Source organism: Acomys minous (assembly GCF_964271855.1).
Source record: "Acomys minous genome assembly, chromosome: 5".
Taxonomy (NCBI): domain Eukaryota; kingdom Metazoa; phylum Chordata; class Mammalia; order Rodentia; family Muridae; genus Acomys; species Acomys minous.
The window spans coordinates 129,906,680-129,930,660 of record NC_140494.1 but is presented as its reverse complement, the minus strand read 5'-3'; the positions used below and the strand labels follow the sequence as shown (position 1 = coordinate 129,930,660).

Below are 23,981 nucleotides of genomic sequence, written 5' to 3'. Positions count from 1 at the left end.
GTTTGCTTGCTTGTGTTTGAGACAAGGTCTCTTTTTGCAGCCTTGGCTGTCCTGAAGCTCACTGTGTAGGCTGGGTTAGCCCTGAACTCACAGACATGTGCTGGGGTCAAAGGTGTGCACTGCCACAGCCAACCAGAGCTCATCTGACACATAATGTTCATATCACCAAGAAAAGAAGGTCCGAGACATATGTAAAACACTGGGTATGTAGCTCCACTATGTGTACCTAAATAAATAAATATGTAGCTCCTTAGTAATGGGGTACAAGTAGCCATAGACAAACAGCTGTTCTAGATCTATCTTAACTAAGCTTAAATAAACACTCCTCCAAATTTAAATAACAAATTGGATTTAACTGATTCCAAGTAGTTTAACTGCCAGAACCGTCTGAATGTAGTTAGAAGATACAAACACCTCCCAATATAAAAACAGAATGTTCTTTATCCAACAATTACCATGCATATAATATGTATATTGTATACATATGTGTATATACATATGTGTAGATATGTTCCCAGTACCCACATGGCAGCTAAGTCTCTAACCCCAGCTCTAGTGGATCTGGACATTCTTTTGGCCTCCAAGGGCACCAGACATACACATGGTACATGGACATACACGCAGGCAAAACACCCATACACAGAAAAATAAACAAAATTTAAATTTGTTTTTAATTATTCATAATTCTTTTAAAGTACAACATAAAGGCTAGGCGTGTGGCACACACCTTTAATCCCAGCACTCCAGAGGCAGAGGCAGATCGACCTAAGTTCAAGGCCAGCCTGGTCTACAAAGGGAGTCCAGGACAGCCAAGGCTACACAGAGAAACCCTGTCTCGAAAAACCAAAAAGAAAAGAAAAGAAAGTACAAGATAAAAACACAAATTAGAGACAACTCAAAAACCAAATATTCCAATTTGTTCTCTCAGAAATTTAAATATCATCATTGTAATCACTTCCAATAAACTGTTACCCCATTTTTTAACAATCTGTGGTTCCTAAATACCTCCATTTTTAACAAGACAAAGCAACAAATAGACAAAAATAAAAGACCAAATAACAATCAATTCTAGGTGTGACGAGAACATTTGTAAGCAAACAACTTCAAGAAAAAGCATCAGTTGAGAACATAACAACTAGGTTATTTTCAAAGAACTCACAACCAAGAACTTCTTAGAACACTGAAGGCCTGACTCTGCATTTAAGATAAACAGCTAATGAAAACCTGGAAAATCTACTATTTACCATTGATCAAGTAAATTCACTTTTTTTTTTTTTTTTAACTATTTTGTTTTGGGTTTTTTCGTTGTTATTGTTGATGATATTTAATTTTTCTTTTTTTAAAGACATGGTCTCACTGTCTGGCCTCGAACTCAGGAAAGGTGTGCACCTCTAGCACCATGAACTTATTAACTCTTAGCACCAAGACTAGAAATATGCTTCTGTGGATGTTTTAATTCTAAACAAATACTTTTCCATGAGCAAATTTTGCGATTTCCTATCTCAAGAAACTCACTTGTTCTAGAAACTAAATTGTTTCGAGGACTAGAGCATGGTGCACCCTGAGTTAAGAGGGTAGATCCTGACACACCCCACAACATCTACCGGCACCTCAAGTAACCCAGTGTGGTAAGTCGTCTTGAATGCTGCCTGGACTGAACTGGGAGACAGAAGGTTAGTGTAAAAGCTGTATGGTGTCTATGGGCATCTGCAGATCCTCCTGTTAGATCATCAGGGCTCTGACCTTATCAATGCCCTCAGCCACCGACAGACTTAAAATACTGAGGACGGAGGGAGCTATGGACGGTGGGCCCTAGTTTAAGGAAGTTGGTCACTGGGAGCATGCACGGCTTTGAAAAGCATATTCCCTTACTCCTGCTACCCGTCCTTGGTTCCTGGCCACTAGGAAGTGAGGAGCTATGTCTCACCAGAATGTTCTGTCTGCCTCACCACAGGCCCAGAAACAAGGACAGCATAGACTGGAATCTCTGAAACCAGGAGCCAAAAGAAACCATTCCTTCCTTAAGCTGATTTTCTCAGGCACTGTCACAGCATCAGGAAGACACACACTCTAAGCCCAGACTGGATTTCCAGAACACATCCAAGCTTAAAAGCACTGCAATTTTTCCACATGAAGAAATTCCAGCCCAGTCATCAGCTATTTCCCTTTTTTTCTACAGGATTGCTTTAAGTGTCAACAGAGTATTAACAGGGCTAGGGACTACGCAGTGCTTCTAGGTAAAAGAACTGCTTTTTTAAAAAAAAATTTTTTTTAACCAAACAATGCAGGAGTTCACAACCTATAACCCAAAAGCCAATTTTCAGAGTACCTGTTTTTAACACAGATAAGCTCATTAATTTACTTGGTTTTTATCTCTGTTTTTATGCAACAGAGCTGAATAAACTTGTAATCCTAGCACTCAGGAGGCTGAGGCAGGTGGAGCATTACAGAATGTTACAGAAGTCACTAAAGACACTGAGCTTCTTTGGTGTTGACTTAACTACAGTGCATCCTTCTTTGTGCAGCAGTAAGCACACTAGCCTGAGATCGACAGACCTCCTGTGATGGTTACTCTTACTGTCTTCCTGACTAGACTAACAAATACCTAGAGAAAGGGCAGGAGAGATGGCTCAGTAGTTGAGAGCACTGTCTGTCTTGCAGAGGACTAGAGTTTGACCCGCAACACCCACATGGCAGCTAACAACTGTCTGTGACTTCAGACCCAGGGGATCTGAAGCCTTCTTCTGACCTCCAGCAGTGCTAGGCACCACGTGATACACAGACATACATGCAAGCAGAACACTTGTACACATAAAATAAATGATTTTGTTTGTTTTGTTTTTGTATTTAGCTTAGGAATGTGCGTGGGGAAGATAAAACATACTGATCCAATCAACATGGGTGAACATCACCAAATCATCAATCGTGCATACTGATTTTTCTTTCTCTCTCTCTGATGGGCTCCGATGAGACTTCTCATCCTCCATAACCAGAAGTCAATCCCTCTAATAAACTCCCATCGTACATCCAGACCATCCAGATCCATTTCCCTGAGTCTTGTTGGTTTTCTCTCTCTTGAGACCCTCTAGAGAACCTGTAAATTCCATGATTATGCACAATTACTTCTGAAAACACTTTTTATTTTCTTTCTTGGCTTTGTTTCTATTTAACTCTCTCTCTCTCTCTCTCTCTCTCTCTCTCTCTCTCTCTCTCTCTCACACACACACACACACACACACACACACACACACACACACACACACACAATCTCCTTATAACCTTATCTGTTTAACTTACTACACTTACTAGGATTACCCCAAGCCATTCACCACATAAGAAATGAAGGCATTTTTACTTTTCCCTCAACCTTAGTAAGAATACCTTTTAGTTCACTGCATATTCATAAAATCATGCTAATGCTTTCTTCCCATTTCTATTTTAGAAATCTAGTATTTTAAAATTCACATGAAAATCTGGCAGAAGACACAAAAAAAATTGTACATTTTACATGTACAAATGTGAACATTTTATATCTTAAGGGAAAATTAAAATCCCAAAACTACAAGAGCTATTTTGTTTTTGTTTTGTTTTGTTTAAGTTCTTTGGTTGTAAGGCTTTTGTTTTGTTTGCTTTTAATCTAACAGGTGGGGAGACTAGCCTGATGAGGTAAAACTTTTGTTTAATTAAACACTGAATTGTAGCTGGGCGTGGTGGTGCACGCCTGTAATCCCAGCACTGGGAAGGCAGAGGCAGGTGGATCTCTGTGAGTTTGAGGCCAGCCTGGTCTACAAAGAAGAGTCCAGGATAGCTAGGCCTACACAGAAAAACATTTAAAAATAAAAATAAATGCTAAATTGTGACAGCAAAGATGGCTTAGTATATAAAACTGCCTGCTACCAAATCTGGTGACCTTAGTTCAATCCCTAGAACGCATGAGGTAGAAAAAGAGAACCAACTCTCACGTGTTGCCCTCTGACCTCCACGCACACCATGAGGCTCACAGTCCCATCTGACGCTCACCAAAAAAATTACATGCCATTTTTAAATAAATGTATAAATTAGCACTTGACTTAAAAATAGGTTAAGTAAAATAAATACTTATACAAGCTTGTTAACTTTACATGACGGCTACAAAAAAATTTTTGATTTGAGGACAATATCTTAAAGAGGAAACCCTTATTTTGACTCTGACTTTCAGAGGTTTTGGTCTACCATCGCAGAGACGGATAGCAGACCAAAGTGGCTCACATCAGTGGCCAGGAAGCAGAGAATGTTTCCTTCTTATTTTCCTTTTGTTCAACCTCAACCTGTTGGATGGTAGGGGCTGCCTGTATTCAAAACAGGGTTACCAACCCATTACACCCAGTTAATGACCTCTCCAGGCATCAAGATGATAACAAGGATGGCACTTATAAGTTGAGTGTAATGACAATTAAAACTTGCCAAGCACTTGTTATTTACCAGGCCATGCACTGCTCTGAACTTTTCTGTTTGACCCAACAAATAGATTTATTATTTTGAAACTACTAGGCAGTGCTAACCAGGCGTGGTGGTGCACACCTGTAATCCCAGCGCTCAGGGAGACAGAGGCACGTGGATCTTTTGAGTTTGAGGCCAACCTGGTCTACAAAGGGAGGCCAGGACAGCCAAGGCTAACACAGAGAAACTCTGTCTCAGAAAAAAAAAAAAATAGCAAGAACTATTAGGCAATGTTACAGAAACTACGTAACAAGCTAAGGGCATGGAGCAAATCAGGAGCAATACGAAGGAGGTAAGTGAGGTATCAGTGAGCTCATCATAAATGTAACAGGTCTATTCATAAAATCAGGCACAATTCATGATGCTGATGTAACTACAAACTGAAATGAAAAAAAATATCAGATGGCAGCACATGGCCTTCAAAACTAACATCTACCTTTAAGAAATGTTTTTTAAAGCCACATATAATGAAATACTAAAGAAAAATGCAATGTACTTTTTATAGATCAAAAATATAAGTGTATACTCTTGACTTCCACAGCCAGTAATTGAAATTGGCATGGTTTGCTCCACAGGAACCCAGGCCAATCTCCAACCCTTGCACCACTTACCTCAGTCAGACACCACAGAATTGCCGGCTTCTACATGCAGAGTCTGAACTGACTTAGCTGAGCTTTGTTCTTATACTGTAGCAACTGGTCAAAGGGTAGATGCAGAACAGACTGCCATTGGGTCTCAGGGACACATGTTAAGTACTCATCTGTCTCTACCTAAACAAAGCACAGCCCCTCCCTCTCGCTTGCATCCAGCCCTCCTTGGCACAGCTCTCTCCATGTCCTCAATGCCAATGTGCCAACTGTCACTCCAGTTCCTCACCATCACCTCTAGTCCTAACCCTTGTCACCGGCTACTGTTCCAGTCCAGATCTTATTAGTCTATGGATGCCTTGGGACTAACAATATTATCCTTCTTATAATATCAACCTAATCAAAGAGAAATCATGAATCAGGCAAATCAGTACCACACTCAAATAGAAATCCAAGGTTTTGTGTTTCTTGTAAATCATCTTGTAGGGCTGGGCGTGGTGGCGCACACCTTTGATCCCAGCACTTGAGGAGGCAGAGGCAGGTGGATCGATGTGAGGTCCAGGACAGCCAAGGCTACACAGAGAAACCCTGTCTCAAAAAAACAAAAAACAAACAAACAAAAAACCAACAACAAAAACAAAAAAAAAATCATCTTGTAAATCCTCTCCAGGCAAACTGTTTCCATAAATACTGAAGTATTTTCCACTGTGATTTTATTCAATCTCTAAAACTCTCATAAAATATTATCTACTTAGAGTAAAATTCCACACTGTAAAACAGTTACCAAACATCCTCACTATAATCGTCAAGACTACCCAGGTAACTCCGAGAAGTAAGCAGCAGGTACCATATCACCACCAAAATAAGTCAAAGTATTAAAAGTGCTGCCTTTCTAATGTCATCTTTGTTTGTGATGCTGGGGACTTAACACAGGGACCTCATGTGTGCTGGGACAAACAAGCACATTACCACTGAGCTGTACCCCCAGGTTTCTAGTGCCAGAAACTCAACCCAAAAGCAACTGGGGAAAAACTTCACAAAAGTACCAAAAGATGCCCACGAATGCCCAAGCTTCACCAAGAAGACATGTCTGCTCATTTCAGAGCCTAAGGCCCCAGGGACAGTTCTAATTGCAGGCGGCTGCCCCTGCCGTGACAGTAGCTCTCTTTACATACCTGGAAAGAAAAGAAGTTTGCTGAAAAGAGATTTAGAACTCCAAAAGCTGAAAAATGTGACAAATATAGATAGATTCAAGTGTCTCGACAATCAGCTGGGAGGCAGAGGCAGGGGGATCTCTCTGAGTTTGAGGCCAGCCTGGTCTACAGAGCTAGTTCCAAGACAGCCAGGGCTACACAGAAAAATCCTGTCTCAAAAAAAAGTATCTTGACAGTCAAGACCATGGCAAATAAGACCTTTTTGGTTCTATTCCTGCCCTCCTAGCCTCAGGGAAACGCTTTTCAAGAACAGTGCAAGCACATCAGCCTTCCACATCAAAGTCTGAAAAAAAGTCTATAAAGCTGAGTACAATCCTTGTAAGAGACTGCGTTCCCACACCCAACTCCTGCTATTCTCATCTTATCCTCCCCACTTCTCATTCCAAGTGCAACATTTCCTTCCATTCACCACATCTTTGTCACCCTGAGTTCCCTGAGCACCTCCTCTAGTGCACGTGCCCATCCCTCACTCTGATACTCTGTGAGTTCTACCAACATGTACACCCACCACTACCACTAGAACAGAGTTAAGTGAGCACTTTGCTCACTCCTGAACCCTCAGCAGCACCTGGACAACATCAGGTACAGGAGTGGTGGCACAAGCCTTTAATCCCAGCACTTGGGAGGCAGAGACTTCAGGACCTTTGTGAGTTTGAAGTCATTCTGGTTTACATAGTGAATGCTGGCCAGTCAGAGATATGTAAGCAGAAGAAAGAAAGAAAGAAAGAAAGAAAGAAAGAAAGAAAGAAAGAAAGAAAGAAGATAAAGAAAGAAAAAAGAAAAGGGTGGGCAATCAATAAACAATATAATTAATGATAATTAATAATAATAGATAATTATATCTATTCAAAATGTTCCATGTAAAGGAAAGGTGTATTTAGAGATTAAGAGCCATAAACATGTGATCCTATGGGACTAAGTAACAGAATTTCAAGAACCCTTGCCCTGGCCTTGGAATACAATTTACTCTCTTTAAGAACTTCTATATCTATATGCAAGATAAAGGAGGGATTATGTTACTGCTGTCATGGACGCATTTCAGAAAACTTCCATATAAAATAACCATGCAGCTTTCACAACTGTCTGAACTACCTATTTCACTATGCCTCAGTTTTCCCATTTGAAAAAGGTGTAACATACCAGTACATGTACCTAAAAATGACATTATATGGACTAAATCTATGTGTGTATAAAGTGTTTAGGATGGTAGACAGCACACACCGCTGCTGGACACGGTGATAGATGCCTACAATCCCAGTGTGAAGAAGGCTGAGGGAGGAAAGTGGTTTGAGACAATCTTTGGTTATAATTCTTTCTCAAAACAACAAAACATGTGTCCACTTAGTGTACTTTTGAAGTGAACTAATATATGCTCTAAAATGCTTTCAGGGACTGGGGATGGCTCAGCAGTTAGAGCAGTGGTGCTCTTTCAGAGGACCCAAGTTAGATTGCAAGCACCTACATGGCAGTTTATATGTACCTGTAACTCCCGATCCAAGGAACCTAACACCTTCGAGCTTCCATGGGCATCAGGCTCACGAGTGTGCAGACATACATTCCAGTGTAAACACCCATACACACAAAATAAAATATACTTTCAGGTGGGAAGCCACAGATATTTTTAAAAGCAACTTAGTTCTTATAGAAAAAAATTCTCACTCATTTTACCTCTTTAAATAAAAGGCCATGTAAAAGTATTTAATGATCAAATTGAATACACTAGCAAAACAGTGACCCTGTTCCCTTTAAAGCTGACTGCAGTGCGGCTGAGGCACAGCTCTATGGTAACGTGCTTAGCTAGCACACTGAAGGCTTAGGTCTGACCCTGAGAACCACTTAAAACAGTAAGATGAACTAAAGAAAAAGGGCAGATGAGCATCTCCAGAGGCTCTTTTCCCCCATACACACTCTCAGAAATGTCAGTACACTTAATAGGCTTTGCTTTAGGTGCCGAGAATACAAACATTAAAAAGTGACAACAAGCCGGGCGTGGTGGCACACACCTGTAATCCCAGCACTTGGGAGGCAGAGGCAGGAGGACCTCCTGGTCTACAAAGAGAGTCCCAGTATAGCCAGACTCAATAGTGAACAAACCACAACTGAACTTTTAACTACATACTTTGGAATCATTAAGTTTTTTTCCCCCAAAATTAAAAAAAAAAAAGAACCTGCTAATACAACCATATACAGAAAAAAGTACTGCATGAAAAGGACTAACAAGTATAAAACCCCTGACACAGGAGCAAATTTGGCTGGAACAGAAAAGAACAAAAGACGTAAAGGCATTCATACAGGTCTTCACAAACTTGACTTTTACTTACAGTGGTGAAACGGCAGGTGTGCTATTGTTTGTTCAACTGAGGTGGTTTTATGAGATAACATTCACACAATAGCTACTATAAAGTATACAGTCTGTTACTGGTTGGTTCTGACCATGCTTTGGATGATGGCCGACTGCGAGGCTGAAGAGAGACTGCGTGGGACAGATGCAGGGAAAAGGTTGGCAACATATGACAGGAACTGAAGACAATGACTTTAACTTGAATCAGTAGGGCAGTAGCAATGACCTAGAGACTGAAATCAACTACTCAGGAGAACAAGTTCAAAGCTTGCCTGGGCTACAGAGAAAGTTACTACTAAGATCCAGCAAAGAAATATGTCTTTCAAAAGCTTGTTGCTATTTTAACATGAGAGTTATAGCCCACAATGAAAATCTTCCCCTGCCTTAAGCCCTTTAAATACATCAAGTATGTCTGTACAAAAGAAACAATCGTCTAAGGACTAGAAGGAAAACTAAAATCGAAACAGCACAGAGCTAGAGCATCTCTTTTCATTACTGATACATCACCATGCAGGGCCCAACGACCAACAAGGAAGTTCAGAAAGGGCTCAGAAGATGCCAACCAGAGCCCAAGGGTGTAGCTCAATGGCAGAAAACTTGCCTAACATCCACAGAGCCTGGTGTTTGATACCCAACACTGAAAAACAAATAAAAAGAAAAAGTTGCCAACCCAAACTCCTTTTATCTCCAAACACAGACATTACTACTAACAGTGCTCACATGTAATGGCACTTCCTGGCAGTGGCAAAAACATCAGACATTTAACCTGGAATGCAGAGTGAAATGCTCCTTATCGGGGTCAGTGGAAAATGACAGCGTCTGGTGAAGGAAAGTTTCTAGACAACCCAAGTTCTTCCATGGGACACATGTCTTCCCCCTTGAACTAGTGCTAATTTCCCTCCATGGTTTAACATCTTGATCAGGCTTTACTTTTATCAACATCCTCATCAGGGAGGCCACAAGGAAGCAATAATCTCAGGGCTATTTTACTGCAGCACTGTCTATATTACATCACGCCAAGCTGCATTTAGTTGTCAAGGAAGCTATCTTTCTCTTCTGCTACTTTATTTAACTACCCAGAAAAGCCTATCAGCAGCTGGTTGCCTTCTTGTCCTTTGTTGTATACTTCAGAAATCTGAACTTCTATAAAGTACACAATAAATGCACACAGTACCTAACACTCTAAAGGCCCAGTAGAAAATTTGAACATTCCCACACTACACACACACACACACACACACACACACACACACACACACACACACACACACCTTAGGAACTGAGTTCAACCGCTGAGTCCCACAGTATGGAAGAAGAGAACAGCTAGCACATGTGAGGAGGCCCTGGGTTCAAACAAAATACTGGAAAACATGATGAAAATAATTATGTAAACCAAGTGTGACGGTGAGTACCTGTAATCCTAGCTACTAGCTTAGCATGGAGAAGAGCATGTGGTGTAGGAAGGTCAGGCAGCTGGTCACAATACATCCACAGTCTGGAAGCAGAGACGGAGTTCTGGTCCAGTCTCCTTTCTGGTTTTGTTTTTGTTTTGTTTTCAGTTTGGTTTTTCCAGACAGAGTTTCACTGTGTAGCCTTGGCTGTCCTGGACTCACTTTGTAGACCAGGCTGGCCTCCAACTCAGAAATCTGCCTACCTCTGCCTCCCTGAGTACCAGTATTACAGATGTGCACCACTGCACCCAGCTTTATTTTTCCTTTTCAATTAGACCAGGACCCCAGTCCATAGGATGGTAGTAGGTCTTCCCCTGTCAGCTAAACCTGTCTGGAAACACCCTCAGACACCACAGGGTTGTGTCTTCCAGATAATTCCAAATTCAGTCAAGTTGACAACTAAGGTCAACAATGTAATTTCAAGAACATTTTCCAACATAAAAGCAGATTTTTCTTTCTTTTCAAGCCATCAATTCTACCTCAAGAAATATCCACGATCAATGTTCTTTATGCTCATATATATATTTACTCTGATCTTGAATACTACACAGCACTTATAAACTACTCTTGTATAACAAAAGTAGCCTTCTAGGAACTATATCCTATACTTCAGCAGTACAGCAAAGTATTTTAATGCACTTAGACAGACCCAGTATCCATTTCTTCACTAAAAACCAGTCAAAGCCAGGCGGTGGTAGCGCACACCTTTAATCCCAGCGCTCAGGAGGCAGAGGCAGGCAGATCGCTGTGAGTTCAAGGCCAGCCTGGTCTACAAAGTAAGTTCAGGACAGCCAAGGCTACACAGAGAAAACTGTCTCCAAAAACCAAAGATAGAAAGAAAGAGAAAGAAACCACTCAAATCACCTAGAATCTACACCTCACAGTTACAAGTGAAACTTCAGAATAACAGGGTATATCTATAATTGAAAGGGTTTTTTGTTGGTGGTGGTGGTTTTTGTTTTTGTTTCATTTTGGCTTTTTGAGACAGGGTTTCTCTGTCCCTGGACTCACCTTGTAGACCAGGCTGACCTCACACTCACAGAGATCTGCCTGCCTCTGCCTCCCGAGTGCTGGGATTATGGGTGTGCACCACCATGCCCAGCTAAAAGCATATTTCAACACATCCATTTTAAAAAATAAGCTAGACTCTTATAAATAAAAAAAAAAAAAACAAAGATAGCTGGAACTAAGTAACCCTCAGTAATTTGTAATTTGTAAATTTGTGATATGTGAAACTAAGTAACCCTTTCCCAACTTACAAACTAGAATCACACAGGGCACAGAATATGAGTGATGAAAATCTACTGACTGTTCTATTTCTACCATTCATTTAAAAAACAAAGTTTAAAATTCCAAAATGGAACTATGTATATATCACTCAGATTTTTATGTAGATATCTGAAATTTTTCATATACTTTCAAATAAATACCGCCAGTACAGATGGTAATCTACATAAAAGACTGTAGCTTTCAGCCTACCTACATTATTCTCCCACACAGAAACAAGAAGTTCCAGCTTCCATCTCCATTGCTGCTGTACCCACACCTATACCCTTCCACTTGTGCCACACTTGGCTGGGAATCATTATTCTATAGCTTACTCTATACAGGAAGGAAAAAGACTCTTGGATTACTAAGAGATTTGTAATACGACATGGACAAAATCAGATTTTATAGGTCACCTGGGAAATTAACTATCTTAACCAGAATAAAGTTAAATTTTGTTAAGTACAAATAACTAATTTCCAAATCAATTTGTAAGTACAGATGACTACCTATCTCTAAGGCTAGCGGCCAACTGGTTCTGGATTAAAATACCTAATCCTTATTATTGTCCACTTGGAATTCTGATAATATATTAATTGAAGTGTGCTAATGTATTACAAGAATATTCCATTTTAACAGACATCATCATGACATTCAGCTTCATTTCCATAACACTGCGGACAGACAGCAATTCAAAAGCTGTTTCACTAGATGACAACCTCGCTTAGTGAAAGTGACTATGTAACATGAACTCACCAAGCAATGTTAACAGTACTGTGAGTTTTTTCTTTTTAACTTTATTTAAGGATGTGTGTATGTATATAGGATGTGTGTGAATGCAGCTACACAATAACGTGCCATGGTGGTTATCAGAAGGCAACTTTAGGAAGTTGGTTACCTCCTTTCACTGTGGATTCCAAAATACAACATATCAGGCTTTTTTTTTTTAAACCTGCTGAGCTATTTCCCCAGCCCCAATTCTGCAGTTTTAATAAAACATTTATTATAAATCTTAAAGTGAGCTAGACTTTATGCTAGGTTCTGAAACACATAAACTAAGATAAACTAAGAATAAAGTCACAGGGATGGGTAGGTAGCTCAGCCACACTAACCTGAGAATCCCAGACCATATGCTTGTAAGCTTAGTGCTGAGGAGACGGAGACAAGAAATCCCTGAGACTCAGTGGCTGGACAGCCAGCATAGCCTACTCAGTAAATCCCAAGTCCCAGTGAGCTTTCAACCATACATGCACATACGTGCATGCGTGTGCGTACATACACACACACACACACACACACACAAACAAGCACACACACCAACAAATTTAGATTTTACATATGACAGAAAACACTCAGTATGTATCTGAGTCTGACTTACTTGCTTACCATGACGATCTCTATCCATTTCCTGCAAATTTGGTTATTCTTTACAGTTGAATTAAACTCCACTGTATATAAATATAAATGTCTTTACCCATTCATCTACTGGGGGTCTTCTAGGTTGATAGGTGCTATTTTTCCAAAAGTATTCAAAAGTTCTAGTGTTTGTGTGACTATGTCTCTTATCCTCACCAATGTACGAAGACATGGAAAGATCCTTGTTCCACAAACTGTATACAGCCATTTGCCTAAAATTTAAAGATAACCTTGTTTCTGAAGTAGAAAGTTCACAATCTGCATTTAATCAAGAGTACCAGACATAGTATAAAATTCTATAGGCTAATTCCAACAAAATAAACCAATAACAAAAACGGAAGCTAGAGAGAGTTCAGAGATGGATTAGCAGTTAAAAGTACTAGTTGCTCTATCAGAGGACTTGGGTCAGTTCCCAGCACCCAACAGGTGGCTCACAATCATCTCTAACTCCAGTCCGGGGGATCTCATACCCTCTCTGGCCTCACAAGCAATAGACATACACATGGTATTGGAAGGACCCTGCTGTTTGAGGCTGCAGTCCTCCTGGTGTGGATAGCCACTCTGAGGAGGGCCTCCGGCTCTCTGTCTGACTCCATCTGCAGAGTGTCTTTAGACATAGATTCCCCTCACCACATTTGCTATACGGCCCTTGACACAGTTCCCTGCTAGCTCTCCCCTCCCTGCGCCTGTAGGATAATTAGCTACTGTGCTCCTGTTCATGATAGGAGCGTGCTGCCAAATGCAAAATAAGCATCCTTAAAGTGCCTGTCCTGGGAGGCCCCACCCACTCCCCAAGGGGTACACAGCCTTTGTTCTCCCTGAGTAAAGTTGAACTATCTCCTGAAGTGGTTCCCAGAGCATTCGATCTCCACCATTTTCACAGCCTGCCAGGCCCTGAGTCTGCTCCTCCTGCCTCGGTGGCCTGGTGGTCACCAGCCCCCAGGAAAGAGGAGAACCACAACATGGTGCATATATACATATATGCAGGCAAAACATGCATGCATATCAAATAAAGATAAATCACCTTTAAAAAGTATGTTAGGGGGCTGGAGATATGGCTCAGTGGTTAAGAGCACTGTCTACTCTTCTGAAGGACCCAGGTTCAATGCCCAGCACCCACATGGCAGCTCACAACTGTCTGTAATTCCAGTTCCAAGGGATCTGACACCCCCACACCAATGCACATAAAATAAAACTAAATAACTTTTTTTTAAAGTTAGTGTATCTTCAAAGCTCATCTCTCCCCTCTGTTTCGGACTCATTAGACTCCTATTGTCCAACTCCCTAAAGCATTACTTCCCAAACCACAGCCACAGAAAACTGCAGAGCAGTGCAAACTTAAGCAGTCCCAGCAAGAAGCATGGTAGCATCAAGTCCCAGACTGTGAAACTCAGCCCCACCTTCTATCTAGAATCAAAATCTCACGGCAATTTCAACTTCAAAGACTAAGATCCTCAAAGGTTTACAAAGCTACCATCCAATGTAAAAGCTTCTAAGATCGTAATTCAAGAGTAAGCCCTCAGTATATTCTGTTAGCTTAACATTAAACGTTTGCCAAGTTTTACTAGTGTTATTTCGTGTGTGTGTGTGTGTGTGTGTGTGTGTGTGTGTGTGTGTAAGAGAGAGATGTGAGGCAATATATGTGAATATCAGAGGATAACTTATGGGAATTGGTTCATCCCTTGTACCACGTAAGTCCCATGGACCAAACTCATACTGTCAGGGTTAGTGACTAGTGCCTTTGCCTGCTGAGCCACCTTGCCAGCCCTCACTACTTTTTAAATCTTTATTTCTACAAAGACTGCTCTCACCTAAGACTAGGCCACATGATTCCTCAAGGAGCTAACTTACTCCTCACTGTATCACATCCCAATCACTCAACATGGATACCAACTTCAGCCCATAATCTCCCACGTCCTAGCAATGGCCCAGAGGGTGAACAATGCACGCCCAGGTCACTGCGGCCCAGTTAGCTCCTCTCCTTACTGCCATTTAAAACTCAAAGATCAGACTGCTTTTCCCAACTACTGTCTGAAACCATAAGTTCACAATCTCCACACAACGAGGTGTACCAGGCAATCTGGAACAAAAGAGATTAATTTCAACATGTTAAACTAACAAAATCAAAAACAACTGTTTGCGTCCCCTCAAACTTAATTTCTAAATCCACACGCATCATCATTCCTTGGCCTCACCAACTGCCCTGGCGAGCGAGGTGACATCTCTACAGCCTCGTCCATCTTCACTTCACTTACAAGACATAGTTGGGGCTGTGTATTTACATCCTAGCATCTCATCCACTCTGATAAATTCAGTGTTTTTTTACTTTTCTTCTCGCTCAAACTGTGGCTTCAGAACTCCTACCAATTACAGATAGCCAACAACCCCTGGGCCTCACTGGCAGCTTGCTCATGATTTAGCTAGTGCTGTGGTAGGTTCAGGGTGAATAATGTCGGTAGCAAAGGAAGGGTACATTATCTGACACTGTCCTCATGTGTCTTTTGGAAACCTACCTGAATCAAAACAACGCCAACAAGTACGGCCTTAGGCATTCTCAGTGTTGGAGAGTAACATTTTTGACCACGTGGGGCTCCAACTGGTAAGAATTATTTCCACTTTTCTACTTCTCATCAGCATTGCTTCATTGTCCCATGTATAAAAGTTGACCACGGGGGATGGAGGATGGGAAATGGCTCTGTGGGTAAGAGCTCCAGTCAAAACAGAAGGACGTGAGCTCAAACCCCAGCAGACAGATGCAAACCTGGGGATGGATGCTCGTATCTGTAACTCCTGTATTAGTGGGTACAGACTCCAGGAGCTCTCTGCCAGCCACTCCAGCAGAAAGGGCAAACTTCCACTTCAGTGAGAGCCCCTGTTCCAGGGAATAAGGTGGAACACAATACAGGATGGGGCCTGAGGTCTCTGGCCTCACAATGTGCTTACACCAACATAATCGCATGCATACACCACACAGAGTAAGTAAATGAATAAATAAAATAATCTTTTTAAAAACACTGACATCTGGGTTAGTTAAAGCTACCGCTGCTAGGTTGCTTTTCAGAACAAGCCAACCTCTGTACATGTACAGTCTGCATACGACTTGTAGGAGTCAGTTCTTTCCTCCCACTGTGTGTCCTGCAGATCTGACTCCAGTTCTCAGACTTGATGGCAGGCACTTTTATCAATCCGCACCACCTTGCTGGCCCCAAACCAACTTTTTAGAATTTCGTGGAAGAAACATTAGCAAGTATTAAACAGGTTAGCTCTTCTTTAAACAATAACAATTTTTTTAAATTTTTCTGTGAAGGGTTTTTTCTGTGTAGCCTTGGCTGTCCTGGACTCGCTTTGTAGACCAGGCTGGCTTTGAACCCACAGAGATTCACCTGCCTCTGCCTCCCAAGTGCTGGGACTAAAGGCGTGTGCCACCACCACACCCAACTAACAAAAAATTTTAAAGAACCTTGAGGCGCTACCCATCTTTGTAACATGGAGCTGCCTACATGAAAAACAGACTAATTACAAATCAGTCCCTACAATTTAAAGTGTCTGCCTCCATGATTCCGAGCTCGAGGCTCCAACTTGAAACCATCATGTATGTCTCTGTTTACAGGCTTTCCTATTTTATAATTTATCTCCCCAATTAGCAATCACATGACCTCTGATTGAAAGGCATCTGTCAAGATGGCTATTAAGTACTTTTGCCCTGCTCTCCAACAGTCTCCATGCATGCAAACTATATTGCTGGGACTCACACAGATTAGTTTTAATCTAGACCACTGTAAAATATGTGCCCACACAGCCTGGCACAATGATTCATATATATATGGGCATATGCCTGTAAGTCCCACCGCTATAGTCCCAAGAGATTACTTGAGTCCAGAAGCTTTAAGCTAACTTGGGCAACACAACCCGTATTTACAAAAAAGAAAAACAAACAAACAAACAAACAAACAAAACACCCCACCAACTTCAGCAAATTTTTCTAAACATTATCATTAAAACACAGGGCTGTGAACACAGCTCAGTGGTAGAACGTTAATAATGACCTGACTTCGGTCTCCAACACCAAAGAAAGAAAAAAAGTGGGGATGGAGAGTTAACCTTACCTGGGTCTCGGATAATCTTATCTACTCAAACTATTGAGAAAGATTACCAGTTCACGGGTCTTCTAATCTACAGAAAGAGTTCAAGGCCAGCCTGATCAACTTAATGAGACCTTGTCTCAAAATTATTCATCAAGAAAGGCCAGTGGAACGAATGACTCAGAAGCAAAAGGCTGACATCTGAGCCCAGTTCCCAGAACCCACAATGCAGGAGAGAACATCTAAAGGTCCCCTGACCTGCGTAAGTGTGCTGTAACATGTGCATGCAAACAAGTACGTGCACGTGTGTGTGTGTGTGTGTGTGTGTGTCTCTCTCTCTCACACACACGCACACGCACACGCACACGCACACGCACACGCACGCGCGCGCGCACACACGGAAAAGAAGTAAATCGCTTTTTAAAGTCCAAATATTAAAAAGGTATTGGGTTATAACTCTCAGTAGTAGGGTGCTTTCCTCACAGGGATAAAGCTGTTCAATCCTCAATACTAAGGGGGGAAAAGGGTAAAAAGGGAAACAGTAGAAATTCAACTTTAACACAAATTTTAAAAATCTAAACTAGAGTAACAGTGTTACTACAGCACAGCTCTTTTTTGTTGTTGTTTTGTTTTTCTTTGCAAATGTTTATTTTCTTGATTTAGCAGGCCTTTCAGGCCATACAGCACAGCTCCTAACAATAAATAAATAAAACAAATGTGAGAGCTTCTACCATCTAGCTTTTACTGCGTTTCCTTTTAAGTAGAGAAAACACAGTTTTTCAATTTACAGTTTATATTACTACAGGGAACATTATAGTAAACATTTTAAAGTCTGTATTTCTATCAGTAATCTACAAAATTAGCTTAAAGCTAAGTATTCACCAGTCTGACCCAGGACACCATCTATCTGTAACTAAATTAAAGAGCATAGTGTTTGCTAAGCCTTTCGGGTCATTCATGGCTTCTCTTTCCATCCTACCCTCCTCTCTTTAAATGGCATATTTAGCACCATATCTCAGTTGTTCAGAAACCAAGCAAAGAACCTCAGGATTAAACTCTACAAACCCAAACCTACATTAGAAAAAAAAAACATTAAAAAGAAAAAAGGTCATCTACTTTATCCCACAGAAGAGTCAGGGCTCCCACTTCACATACAAGTGTTGAGAATGTTTTTAGTTTTCTCCTGGGAGGTTGATAGGAACTACCTTAAGATGGCAGCCTGGCTGGGGATACACACTTGTAATGCCAACATTCCAGAACCAAAGGCAGGAGGGCTAAGAGCTTCCGAGCAGCCTGGACTATGGCCAGCAAAGGCTTCAACGGTCAGATCCCCCAGCCCCTAAAAATAACATCCTCAAGTTCCTCAAGAAACTTAAAAGTTACATGGCTAAAACTAAATATAATACTAAAAAGCATAAGCAATTACAATAAATTTAAAAGAATAGTAAACAAGCCATTTCAGTACTTCCTAGAAAAAAAATACACAGAAACTACAAGAAAGGCCCCACCTCAAAACATTTTTTATCATTTAAAAAACAGAACAAAACAAGACTGAATTAAGTCTGTTTTAGACAAGAAACATGCTATTGTCTAGGGGCTGAGATGGCTTAGTGATTCAGAGCACTGGCTGCTCTTCCATAGGACTCAGATTTGATTCCCAGCACCAACATGATGGTTCGTGACTGTCTGTAATTCCAAGTCTAACAGAATCTAACACCAATGTCTGGCACCAAGCACACATGTGGTCTACTAACATACATGCAGGCAAAACACTCATACACATAAAATAAACCTTTTTTAAAAAGATTGTTTCAATTTAAAACAAAACAAAACAGAAAAAATTGTGGGAGTTTTTCTTTGTGTTCTTTTGGGTTTTTTGTTTGTTTGTTTGTTTTTGTTTTTTTGAGTCAGGGTCTCATTATGTCGCTCTGGCTATACTGGAACTTACTATATAGACCAGGCTGGCCTCAAACTCACAGATAATCCACTTGCCTCTCTGACTCCTGAGTGCTGGGACTGGAGACATGTACCACCACACCCAAAAGAAATAAAGTTGTTATATAGTCTGGCATGGTGGAGTGCATTTGTAATCCCAACACTGGGTAAACTGAAACAGACTATAAATTTGAGAACACTGTGGGCCACCCAGTGAGAGCCTGTTTCAAGAAGGAAAAGAAAAACAAAACGAAAGGCAGGTCTGGAGGTACAGAGAGTAGGTGGTTAAATTCTAACCTTTGAGAGTTCTCTTGTTTGAGGTAAGTCAGCCCTATTGGCACAGACCTGTAATCCCAACTACTCAGAAGAATTCCAAACTCAAGGCCAGCCTGGGAGCTTAGTGAGGCTCTGTGTAAAACAGAAAAGTGTGCTTCGGCCAAGGGAGGTTGGGAATGCGGTTCAGTAGCAGAGAACTTGCCCAGCATTTATGAGACCCAGCATCCAATCCCCGGGACCCAAAACAAAACAAAAACAAACAAAACCCACTGGCTTGTGTTTGAATATTATCTGCTAATTAGCAGATACTACAAAAATTATCCCTTTAAGCCTAAATTTGTTTAATTTTCATAAATGTTTAAAGGAGAAACTCCTAAACGGTATTCAATGAATGATGAACTCAGAGCAATGTTCTCTGAACTCCCCCATCCAACACTTTGTGTTAAAGAGATACAATAATATACACTATATGGAGCAAGTTATCCAAAGTACATCAGAGACTAGGGAGTGCCTGCCATGGCCATGCCCCCCCCACCTGCCAACACAGGTCCTATACACAGATGCAAGAAATACCACCATCGCTGGGGAGGTCTTGAAATTGGCCTTGTTTAGATGTCAGAGTGTACTGGACTCTCAAAGTCTAGTTAAAAAGACAAAAAGTCCTCTGAGCCAAAGGCAAAAAGACTGTATCTTCCCATACTCCTACTTGCTGGCAGAAGCTGGAAAAAAAGTTAGTTTAAAAAGTTCTTTGGGCTAAGTGTCCAGAAAGTTTGTTTCTGTAGAATGTATATCAAAGCATTTACACCAGATTTTTTAAATTTAAACACACACGCACACACACACACCCCACATACATGATGACTTCATCAAGCCAAACATAAGATTAATTTGTTGCTGTAACTAATACTTTCCGAGTTCTCAAGCAAACAAAATAATCTTTCCTTTTTTTTTTTTTCCCCTTTCCTGATTTTTTGAAAGAGGGTTTCCGGAACTCTGTAGATCAGGCTGACCTTGAACTCCATGATCCATCTGTCTCTGCCTCCTTGGTGCTCTGATCAAAGGTGTGCCCTACCACCGCCCATAAAACAATTTTTCAAAAGAGAGACCTTCCCTTTCACACTTTCTGTGCTTAAAAGTAACAGTCAGGCCTGCATGAAGGTCTGCATCTGTAGTCCCAGCTACTAGGAAGGCAGGTTGAGCCTTGGAGTTAGAGCCTAGCAACATAGCATCTCAATATAAGCAAATAATTTTTAAAAATCACATGTTCATAAAATTCTTTGGCTAGTCAGGATAGCACCAAATGAGTTCCTAACATGTCTCCAAATAACTATTTTATATTTTATTTATTATTATTATTATTATTAATTATTATTATTATTATTATTAATTATTATTATTATTATGTGATGTACATGTGTGAGTAAGGGCACGAGAAACCAGGGCATGTGTGTGAAGGACAATTTCTGGGAATTGGTTCTCTCTTTCAACCAAGGGATAGGGGCTAGAAGCCAGGTAGCCCAGGTTTTCAAGGCGAGTGCTCCCACCCACTGAGCCATTTACTAGTCCACAAATAACCTTTAGAAGCATTTTGTATGTTTGTCTGAGTACTTCTACACTGACATTTCATAAACTCTAAAACTGTCATGGTATACTTCCACAAGTACAGCATAGGGCCGGACAAACGCTAAGGTAGATGGGGAAACTAGGAAAGCTTGTTTTGTGTGCTTAAGCATTTTACTGCCTCCTTCTAGCTTCCCACCCCTCACATATGTAGAGTTAAGAAAAAATTCACAGCGATTAACAAACAGGCAAGATGAAGGCAGCCAACAGTGTTCAGTTACACCTGAACATCATTTCCAGCTTAAAGTTCTCTGAACTTCCACAACCTACCCTAACCTAACAGTCAACTTCCCCATGCACTAAAGCCAACATTTGCTAAGCCTGAGTGCACACCAGCCTACAAAGCATCACAGAAACGTACACACTTAGCTCTACCTGGTTCAGATTAGATTTTAAAAACAACAACATGTAGTACAATAAATTACAAATAAATGCAGGAGAGGTGTTTTGTTGTTGTTGGGTTGTTTGTTTGTTTTTTGCCTTAAACTAGGGGTGCTGAGTCCAAAGTCTTACATGGCCTTGCTATGAACCTGCCACTGGGCACATTCCACAGCCCAAAATTATAAATATACCCGTACACCCAAGTATTACAATCTTGGTATTAATTCTCAGGCGAAGAAAACTTTGGTGGTTCGGGTTTTTTTGAAGTTTTTAACAGATGCACAATGAAAACTGACCTTTAAACCACTACTTAGTGCGGTAAGAAACTCCAGAGACCTGAATAAATCTCCACCCACGATGATTTTTCTGTTAATATACTTTTTCCCCAAAACATCAGGCTAAGTTGCTATTAGCTTTCCTTAATAGAAAGCAGTCTATATCAGCAGGTATCAATCAGTGTCCTGTGTTTGTCTTAGTTTTTATTACCGCACAGAAAAGTGTCTAATTCCTGCCCATAATCACGAAGTGAAAACAGCCAAGGTTATAAGTCGTGTTTTGGCAAGAAATACAAATGTTAAATAAAGAGGCTCTTTACACATGGTCTGCAACCTGGCTCTTTAAAAAAAAAAAAACTAAGCATCTATTAGTGGCTGTCATCTAAAATGTGTACCTAATAAATGAATACTAAAAATGACAACAGAAGTCTGAGTACAAAACCAACTTCAGAGTAAGCAGAAAGCAGGACAAAAATAGGCTGGGCCCTGCAGTTGTAAGTCAATGAGACAAAGGGATGAACGCGAACAATACACTACAGAAAACACTGGGATATTTTCTAAATTACCAAATTAGGCTGCTGACAATCACCCTAAGCACCCCTGGCTGTTTCAGATTTTTTGTTTTTGTTTTTGTTTTGTTCAACTCAATGTTTTCAAGCTAAGTTCGATCAGGATTAGTTGGGCGGCAAGTCAGCTTGCAACCTGTTCTAGGAAACACTGGGAAATGAAAAAGTCACTGTCTCTCAGACCCGAAGCATGGGGAAAAACTTTAAGCAACTGTGAACTCCAATTTGCTGGTGGAGGGAGCACCTTTTTGACAACCCTCTGACTACGCGGGTATGCCTGCCCCACCTGAGAGTTTTAAGAAAACTGCTCGGGAAGGGTAGGTCTGTCTTGCTTAAGGGGCTCAAATCAAGCAAACTGATGGATCGAAGAACACTCTAACACGGCTTGCCCTTCCCCTAAAAACCAGCCAAAGCCTTGCCCTGGGGCGACAGAAGACAGGACACGCACAAACACGCACACACAACCTCCGGCGCGCTGGCTGCAAACACTCCGACCCGAGCGCCACCGGGAGGGGAGGGAAGGGCGCTCGGGTGGGACGCGCACACCGACGCCCGACACCCGGGCCCGGATCCGCTCCGGATCGCCGCGCTCGCCCGCCCGCTTCCAGAACAATGCTCGCGCCGCGCTGCCAACCTCGCTCAACTTGCGGCGAGTCTGCGCGGTCCCGGGGCTCGGACCCCTCGGGTACGGCAGAGGTGGCTGCGGAGTGCGGGAGGGCGGCCCGGCCGGGCTGGGCTCCTCGGCTCCCGGGAGAAGCGGCGCGGGGAGCCGGGCAAGGCAGGGCCGCCGGGGCCGTGGGGGGCGGGGAAGGCCTGGCCCCGGGGTGGGTGGGGGGAAGGTTTGCTCCGCAGCCAGCTCGGGCCGCCGCCGGCGGGAGCGCGGTCGGTCGGGGCGCGCGGGGGGACAATAGCGCGCGGGGGAGCGCGGCTCCGGGGTCGGCCGAGGCGAGCCGGGGGGAGCTGACAGGAGCCGGGGGAGCCCTGGCACGCGCGGGCCCCGGCTCCGCTCGGCGCGGCGTTGCCGCTCGCGGCCCCCCGGGAGCGCCGCCCCGGGGTCGTGTCTCACCTCCCAGCCCCGCAGCCCAGGAGAGGAGCAGAATTAACACTGTCGGCGACACCATCTTCCGCGGCCGCCGCCTCCTCACGGGTTAAGCGCGGTGCATCGATCCTGAGGGGAGCCCGGCGAGCCGACGCTGGGTCCCGACGACGAGCCTCTCCGGCGGCGGCGGCGGAACCGGCGAAGCGCCTCCCCTCTCGCTCCACTTCAGGGGCCCAGCCGCGCACCCCGCTCCGCCAAAACAGGGCCCTCCCTCTCCCCCCCTCGGCCTCTTCCTTCCTCCCTTCCCCGCTTCCCTGCCCTCGCTCTCCGCCTGGTCTCGGCCCCTTCCCTGAGCCTCGGGCCCTCCGCCTCCTTCCTCGCCACGTGACGCGCCCGCACCCAATGCACTCGCGAGGCCGCGCCCCTGCCTCCCGTCCCGCCCCGCTCCCTCCCGGCGCCCCGGGATGACGCGCATGCGCACCGAGGCGGGCGTCCCCGGCCGCTGCTTCCTGTCCGCTGGCGGAGAGCTGGGATTGGCCTTGGGGGGCGGGGCCGTGCGAGGCCCCGCCCACTGCCCCGGGTAGGAGTGCCCTTTTCCTTGTGAAAGTGCTGCCTGGTCCTCCCAGCTGTTAAGGGCTGTCCGTGGGGCTCACGTCCTCACCCTGAGGCTCTCGAGGCTTTGGGCTTCTCAGCCACCAGAAAACGACAGGTTTGAGGTTCTCGTTGCTTCTTTTTCTGCCTCTCTTGAAGCTCCGCAGCTGCCAAGTAAACAAAAGCAGTCCGCGTAAGCGCTGATTCTTGGCCGGAATAGACAGCTGTGATGGGAACGCATGAGGAAAGATCCGACAGGAAGAAGAAATGCCCTAAAGCGGTAGTTTCCCGAAAACCACTAACAAATTTATGTCACACACTGGGCCTTAGCCATAGTAAAAAAATAAATAAAATGACGGTGGTCCTTAATCTCCAGCTCAGAAAATGCCCCTTTGTTGGTCTGCTCCTCTCATACCACCTTCACGCCAACTTCTACAAAGCTGGCATTTGGTTTCCCAGTAA

At 42.9% G+C, this 23,981-nt stretch overlaps 1 protein-coding gene across 1 annotated transcript in view; it reads right to left on the bottom strand.

The window, feature by feature from the left end:
* ADAM10 (ADAM metallopeptidase domain 10) overlaps nucleotides 1-23,239 on the bottom strand; it is a 103,282-nt gene extending 80,043 nt beyond the window's left edge. The window contains exon 1 of the mRNA XM_084782737.1: nucleotides 22,956-23,239. Within this exon, the coding sequence (XP_084638863.1) occupies nucleotides 22,956-23,010 (55 nt within the window). The 5' untranslated portion in view covers nucleotides 23,011-23,239. The remainder of the gene's footprint in view (nucleotides 1-22,955) is intronic.
* Between the last annotated feature and the right edge of the window lie 742 nt (nucleotides 23,240-23,981).